At 40.1% G+C, this 8,327-nt stretch overlaps 1 protein-coding gene across 15 annotated transcripts in view; it reads right to left on the bottom strand.

Moving 5' to 3' along the window:
* The window catches only part of GIT2 (GIT ArfGAP 2), a 72,259-nt gene that overhangs the window by 61,488 nt on the left and 2,444 nt on the right, over positions 1–8,327 (bottom strand). For all 15 annotated transcript variants that reach the window (XM_037743290.1, XM_017541831.2, XM_017541824.2 and 12 more), the window contains exons 2-4: positions 5,645–5,778; positions 3,651–3,763; positions 2,921–3,026 (exon numbers count right to left, since the gene is read on the bottom strand). In XM_037743290.1, the coding sequence (XP_037599218.1) occupies positions 2,921–3,026; positions 3,651–3,763; positions 5,645–5,778 (353 nt within the window). The remainder of the gene's footprint in view (positions 1–2,920; positions 3,027–3,650; positions 3,764–5,644; positions 5,779–8,327) is intronic.

Genomic DNA, 8,327 nt, shown 5'->3' on the forward strand with positions numbered 1-8,327 from the left:
AAGAAAGGGCCTTGCTTGCTCTGTCATCCAGGCTGGAATGCAGTGGAACAATCATGGCTTACTACAGCCTCAGTATCATGGGCTCAAGTAATCCTCCCACCTCAGCCCCCTAACAGCTAGAACTATAGGCGCCAGCCACCATATTCTGCTAATTTTTTATTTTTCAATACAGATAAGGTCTCACTATGCTGCCCAGGCTGGTCTCAAACTTACAAGCTGAAGTAATCCTCCCACCTTGACCTCCCAAAGTGTTGGGATTACAGGCATGAGCTACTAGACCCAGCCCTATTCACAGGATTATAAGGAATTAGTGATATAATAAAGTACTCAAAGAATACAAATGCTATAATAGTAACAGTTATTATTAGTAGTTACTGTAACTAGGGCTTTAGGACTTCAAATTCTACATTGTGTAAGCTATAGGATCCTGCCTTATACCATACCCTCTCTACCACATTATTCTTGGCCTGTATAATAGACTTTAATAAAGTCTTTCAGGGTGGGAAAAGGCCTATGATATACTGAATTCTGTATTACTGCAGAAAAGCTCTTATACATTCAGAAGATGAGCCGACTTCCTTCAAATCTAACCTAGAATTGTCCAAGATGCAGTAACCCTTATCACAGGAATGAAGAAATCTACTCTAACATCTATTTCTAAGTTTTGTTTAATTTTTAAAATAGTTTTTGTTTGTTTTTTTAAACACAGGGTCTCATTATATTGCCCAGGCAGGATTGAACTCCTGGGCTCAAGCAACCCTCCCACCTCAGCCTCCCAAGTAGCTAGTACTATAGGCATGTGCCACTGTGCCTGAGTAATTCTTAAAACTTTGGTAAGAAAAAAAAAAAACTAACACATCCCAAGTCTCATTAATCAATGGAAGTAATAAGTATATGCATTTTTACACAAAATGTCAAATTCTAAATTCTTTAGCCAGATTCTGCTGGGGATTAAAAAATAAAAAATAAAGGCCAGATGCAGTGGCTCATGTCTGTAATCCCAGCACTTTGGGAGGCCAAGGCAGGCATATCGCTTGAGATCAGGAATTTGATATCAGTCTAGACAACATGGTAAAACTCCATCTGTACAAAAAACACAAAAATTAGCCTGGCTTGGTGGCACATGCCTGTGATCCCAGCCACTTGAGAGGCTGAGATGAGAGAATCATTTGAGCCTGGAGAGGTTGAGGCTGCAGTCAGCCATAATTGTGCTACTATACTCCAGCCTGGGCAACAGAGTGAGACCCTGTCTCAAACAATACAAAGCAAAACAAATCCCTTAAAAAGTAATTAAAAAAATTTTTTTTTTCTTGATACGATGTCTCACTCTGTCTTTCATGCTGGAGTGCCGTGGTGTGGCTCACTGCAACCTCCATCTCCCCAGTTCAAAGAAGAACTAACATCCTACTGAAATTATTTCAAACAATCAAAGAGGAGGGGCTCCTCCCTAACTCATTCTGTGAAGCCAGCATCAGCCTGATACCAAAATCTGGCAGACACACAACAAAAAAGGAAAACTTCAGGCCAAAATCCATGATGAACACAAATTTTTTAAAAAAACTCTCAACAAAATATTAGCAAACAGAATCTAGCAGCACATCAAAAGTTAATCCACCATGATTAAGTAGGCTTTTTTTTTGCTGAGATTCAAGGCTGGCTCAACATATACAAATCAATAAATGTGATTTACCACATAAACAGAAACAAAAGCTAAAACCACATGATCATCTCAATAGATGCAGAAAAAGTTTTCTTTTTATTTTTTGAGACAAGGTCTTGCTCTGTTGCGCAGGCTGGAATGCAGTGTTGTAATCTCAGCTCACTGCAACCTCTGCCTCCTGGGCTCAAGCCATCCTCTCACCCCAGCCTCCCAGGTAGCTACAGGAGCGAGTCACCATGCCTGACTAATATTTGTATTTTCTGTAGAGATGGGGTTTCACCATGTTGCCCAGGCTGGTCTTGAACTCCTGAGCTCAAGTGATCCGCCTGCCTCAGCCTCCCAAGTGCTGGGATTACAGGGGTGAGCCACTGCACCTGGCCAAAAAGTAATAAAAAAAAAATCTGAAGAGAAAAGCCTCATGCTCTGTGTGAGTAAGCATTTATCCAAGGCAATGCTTTGAAAATAAGTATGCACATTTCTTATAGCATCTCTTAAAAACATGCAAAGGCCCACAGAAAGACAACCGCCCCACTTGTTTTATAAGTATGATAAACCATTCTGTGTACTATAGCTTTGAGTCATACATTGCTTTCTGAAGATCATACTCACTGTTCAACCTGGAAACCTGAAGAAGTAAGCCCTCTTCCTTGAGTACTTTTTCTAGTCCTTATTAGAAAGAAACAATTGTCCTATAAACTTTCTTATCTTCTAGAAACAACTCTGAGATGGTTCCTATTTCAAAGTTAATCAAACAAAAAACTTATCAAAATATAATTTAAAAGCCATATTGGAAAAACACAAATAGCTTTCCAGAGACTTACTTTTCCTCTTTGCCCTTTACCTCCACTACATGAATGGCTGCCATTTGAATTCAGAGTAAAGATAAACCAACTGAAAAAAAGCTATTAATTACTTAATGTCCAGAAATTTTGTTTTCCTTTCTTTATTTAAAAACTTTTTCAGCCTGGGCAACATAGCAAGAACCCGTTTCTACGAAAAATAAAAAATATTAGCTGGGTGTGGTAATGTGCCTGTAGTTCTAGCTACTTGGGAGGCTGAGGTGGGAGGACGGCTTGAGCCTGGGTGGTCGAGGCTGCAGTGAACCACAATCATACCACTGCACTCCAGCATGGGCAAGAGAGCAAGATCTGTCTCAAAACAAAAACAAAAACAAAAAACCACAACCAAACCTTTTCCCCCCAATAAAACAGTATGCTGCCTCAGCCAGCTCTTTTAGGGATTTTGAAAGGTACGACCCACCTTGCTAAGATCTTTGGCAGTTACACTATCGTCATCCCGGCAGGGCAAGCGATGGACAAACGCTAACATCTGATACTTGGCTCTGATGAATTCTGCTTTATTGGGACTGGTTCAAAAACAAAAAAGAAAACAGTTCACTAGTTCAGATACGACAATCCCCATTCTTTGTACTGTAAAAAGAAGAGGAAGTGACCCACATTCCCCACTGATAATAAAATGAACAATGTTCAAGGAAGTTTCAGCAAGGTTTAAGACCTGAGGTCTGAAAACATGCATTACTCATTATAATGGCTGGGACTGCAGAGTACCTACCTGCCTTTTATAGTGGCTCTCTTCTCTGTGTAATTGTCTAACTAACCAAGCAACTTTGGGAGAAAGCAGCATTTTAGTCCCATCTTATAGGTGTGGCAACAGGCAGACAGGTGCCCAGACCTAGATTTCTGGTCTGATTGCCTCTTATTTGAGCATAAGTTTAAATCTGATTACATTTACAGCCTCCAAGCCATGGTTTCCAACTGAGGAAGCCACTTATTCCTGCTGGGTAGCCATGCTAAACAGATGGTCCTGCCCCGCCCCATTCTGCATTTCTAATAGCAAAGAGCCTGATGCAGAACTGGGGTAACCCCCTCCTATGCTGACCTTGTGGAGGCTGACCAAAAATAGGTGCACTCCTTTCAGTGGGCCCCATTTGTTATGAAGAAATAAAAGTATTTATAAACATTCCACTCACTGTACTTTATCCTGTGGATTAGCTTTACGTCTTCCACTCATAATAGATGCAGGGTCCAGCAAGGAATGCTCCCATATAGAGTTAGCACCATTATTATACAAGGTCTCAACCATCTAAAATCAAGCAGGATGATATAAGACTTTAATTTCTTTCCACAAATATTCAATGGGGATCAGTGACTGAAGAGGGTAAACAAAGCCTTATTATAAACACTGTGTTAGGAATATCATTCATATCAGTTTTCTGATTTGAGAATGAGAAAGATGATCGATCTGTACGCAGGATTCAGCTTTGACCAGTAGGATAGTTAAATACCTAAAGAAGTGTGTCTGGAAAAGAAAAAAGTATTTCTGAATTGTTCTAATACAGTATGAAAGAAAAGTACTTTGACACGTTAGAGCAGGGTCTCCCAAACCTAATTAAACACTATTTTCAAGATTCTTAACAACCCATGTACTGTCTGTACTATTCACTTAATATTTATCTTTAAAGCCACTTACTTTTAAAAACAATGACAGTTTGATGTGCTATAGTTTGCCTATACATGGTAAAACAAGGCAACCACTAAAAAAACATGTATTACCTACATCTATCTTGCATACCACTGGTGGTTCCACACTTGGGAAATTGTTGCTTTAGGGTCAACTCTGGCATTCTAAACTACTCATCTCTGGACTTAGATTCAGTAATACAATCTGGCTTTGTAAACACAGATCAGAAAGCAGTAATAGCCCCTTTCACATGAGCCTGAGCTCTTAGAAACTCCTAGGCAAAAGTTAGTAATAAAGCATATCTCCCAATTTCATTTCAAGGCATGACTCCTAAAACAGCCCCATCTGTTTTTTTTTTACAGCGGTGTAGTTATTTTCACATCGGAGATCCAAACTCACTTATTTTGGCTCCTTGGGTTACACAGGCAAGTTTAAAGGATATGTACAGCTGTCATAGATTCAGTGCAATGTTGTAATCAAGATAAATGGAGACAAAACACACACTTAACCTTGAGTTCCAAGAGAAACTTGAAGAATGTGTACCCAAAAATAGAAGTAAAGGTGACATGACATTGGACTCCAAATAAAACAGCCCATTTAACAGGGTATTTGACATCCAATCAAAACATGTTAATTTAATTTGGTCTCTCTGACTAGCAACAAGACCTTTAAGAAAACTTAAAATGTTTCAGAAATTTCTGAGGAATCCCAGCCCATGCTGTTAACAAAGCAGAAAAGCACATTTAAAAAATATTAGCAGGTATTCAGGAATAAGTACATTAAAGAAAAGCTTCTCAGGCAGTAGTTTTCAGAAACATTAATTATCATGCACAGAAAAGATGGACTACTTAAAAACAGTTTCTTGGCCGTGCATGGTGGCTCTCGCCTGTAATCTCGGCACTTTGAGAGGCTGAGGTGGGCAGATCACTTGAGTTCAAAAGTTCCAGACCAGCCTGACCAACATGGTGAAACCCCATCTCTACTAAAAATACAAAAAATTAGCTGGGCATGGTGGCACACACCTGTAATCCCAGCTACTTAAGAGCCTGAGGCAGGAGAATCGCTTGTACCCAGGAGGCGGAGGTTGCAGTGAGCTGAGATTGCACCACTGCACTCCAGCCTGGATGACAAAGTGAGCCTCTGCCTTAAAAAAAAAAAAAAAAAAAAAAAAAAAAAAAGCTAAAAAAAAAAAAAAAAAAAAAAAAAAAAAAAAAATTCTGGTGACAGTCTAGAAAGTCAACAGTGCAACACTGCCAAGGTATTTTAATGACCATCTATCTATCTACAATTGAGGTGTCTGGACAAGATTTATGTCAGGTAGGAAGAAAAGTCTTAAATGATGAATTCAATACAGATAATATTTATAAATAGCATTGATGGGCATGGCATCTCTATTCAATTATGAAACAGTTTTGTCTTATGGAAGAAGTATACCAGGAGAAATTTTAGTTGTTAGCAAGATGAGCCCTACCAACCGTCAGGAGAATTCTTCTTATCCTTTACCTGAAGCAGTGTTGGAGGCCATGGTGTGTGTTTCAGATGCCTCACTTGGGAGATATGGCGCCCTAGACTCCGATGGACACTGCAGCACTCGTCACATATAAATGTTCCCCTATTTACTGATGCCCAAGAAGGATCTGGAAAGAGAGTGAAATCTCAGTGGCAGGGATACCAGCAGGTTGCTATACCGCCAGATGGCGAAAGACGACTGAGGTGTGGTTTGTCAGAAAAAGGAGCCATTTTTGTTTCAGTATGCTCATCAATGCATTGAGCTGGTGATCTTGTTGGATGATATGACCTACCTTGCCTGATTAGGTACAATGTTAATTGAGACTAAAAACGTGAGTGGGAGCCGAGGGTAAGCAGTTATCTTCTTTCTGGTTCAGGGCCACAGTTTGTAACCCTAATTTGGATCTACCATTTCAGATGCATGCTCTTTCATTCAAACTAACAAAAGCAAATTGAGAGGGTACAGATGAATGATTTTGGATCCATCTCCATAAACACCAAGATAATACAATTTTTCTTTTTTGAGACTGAGTCTCATTCTGTAACCCAGGCTGGAGTATAGTGGCACAATCTTGGCTCACTGCAACTTCTGCCTTCCAGGTTCAAGTGATTCTCCTGCCTCAGCCTCCCCAGTAGCTGGGATTACAGGTGTGCACCACCATGCTTGGCTAATTTTTGTATTTTTAGCAGAGATGGGGATTCATCATGTTGGCCAGGTTGGTCTCGAACTCCTGACCCCAGGTGATCTGTCCACTTTGGCCTCCCAAAGTGCTGGGATTATAGGCGTGAGCCACTGCGTCTGGCCAAGATAATATAATTTTGACAGTGAATTATGCAGATAATATTTTCTGCAGCAAATGGTGTAAAGACTGCTGTCCTAATTCACTGCTATGAATCAACATGCCAATATGCTTAGCAGAAAGCTGCAAGTTACAGAATCATAAAATCACTCAGTTGCTACAGTTCTGAGGACAGGGAAACCTGGCTTCTTCCACTAAGAAATGTTCTATGATATCCATTAATTGCTTTTTGTGTGGTGTTTGGTTTTGTTTTTGAGAAAGAGTCTCGTTCTGTCCCTAGGCTGGAGTGCCGTGGCGCAATCTTGGCTCACTGTAACCTCCACCTCCCGGGTTCAAGAGATTATCCTGCCTCAGCCTCCTGAGTAGCTGGAATTACATGCGTGTGCCACCAGCTCAGCTAATTTTTGTTATTTTTAGTAGAGACAGGGTTTCACCACGTTGGCCAGGCTGGTCTCAAACTCCTGACGTCAGGTGATCTGCTGCCTCAGCCTCCCAAAGTGCTGGGATTACAGGCGTGAGCCACCATGCCCAGCCAATTAATTGTTTTACATAAACTACCAAGTCCAATCATGCAACTGATTTGAAAAAAAAAGAAGCTGCAATAACACCAGCTTCACAGAGGCAAAGATGTAAAATAGAAATGAGTAATATTTTTGGTGTGTGTATAACACTTTTCCCTTTAAAATCATTGAGCTTCATTAGATGTCTCTTGAAACAAGGGATAATTTCATACTTGGCAAGCAGGATGGATCTGGGTAAGTAAACTGAATACTTAGAAACCTCAAATAAAGAAAGACCTACATTTCATCAGACTCACAATGGGGTGACAATAAGTGCCACTTAAGCTGCCTGGTCTAAGGGTTACATTTTAGAATTCTTCAATGTCCACAAAAATCTCTAAAATGCATGTACACCATCTTTACCATTTTTTAGGAGTTTATTCAAACCCTTTCAAACCATATAATGAAAAGTTATATGCTTTCAGTCAAAGATGAATCCTGGGAGTCAGTTGAGTGTGGTGCTTAAGAGGGTTGGCTCCAGAGACAAGCAGTTCAAGGTTTGAACCCCAACTCTGCCACTTCTCACACAATGATCTCAGATAAGTTACTTCTTTGAGTGCCCTCACCATGGATCAAATGAGCATAATAACATATCTCGGGAGAGTAAGGATATAGAGAGTAAATGAAGTACTTCGCACATAGTAAAGTACTCAGTAATGTTAGCTGTTTTATCTTTCCTAAATTATTTTCTCAGTATTCAGATGCTTTTTAGAGTCCACGAAACTCATGATCACTGGAAAAAGTTTTTGACAGGAAATACTTAAAACATTGAACATTTCATGTGACCACTATACTACTGTGCTGAAAATCTCCATGGAGTTTTCAGGTAATTGAACTCAAGAGTGTGATGTCTTTGAAATGAACTAGATTCAATAAAAAAATAAAACAAGAATACTTAAGAAGATGTGATCATGGTTAAACATTTGCCATAAAGCAGAATCAAGATAATTCAATGAAGTATAACTCTGTCACTATTACTATATCACCCTAAAAAACAAGATTGGTAATATCCAGATGAAAGAGCTTAATAAAAACACATAACAGGCCAGGCGCAGTGGCTCACACCTGTAATCCCAGCACTTTGGAAGGCCAAGGCAGGTGGATCACGAGGTCAGGAGTTTGAGATCAGCCTGGCCAACATGGTGAAACTCTGTTCTCTACTAAAAGTACAAATATTAGCGGGGTGGTGGTGCACGCCTGTAATCACGGCTACTCAGGAGGCTGAGGGCAGGAGAATCGCTTGAACCTGAAAGGCAGAGGTTGTAGTGAGCCGAAATTGCACCATTGCACTCCAGCCTGGACAAGAGCAAAACTCCG

This window comes from Cebus imitator, unplaced genomic scaffold (genome assembly GCF_001604975.1).
Source record: "Cebus imitator isolate Cc_AM_T3 unplaced genomic scaffold, Cebus_imitator-1.0 Scaffold8, whole genome shotgun sequence".
NCBI lineage: Eukaryota > Metazoa > Chordata > Mammalia > Primates > Cebidae > Cebus > Cebus imitator.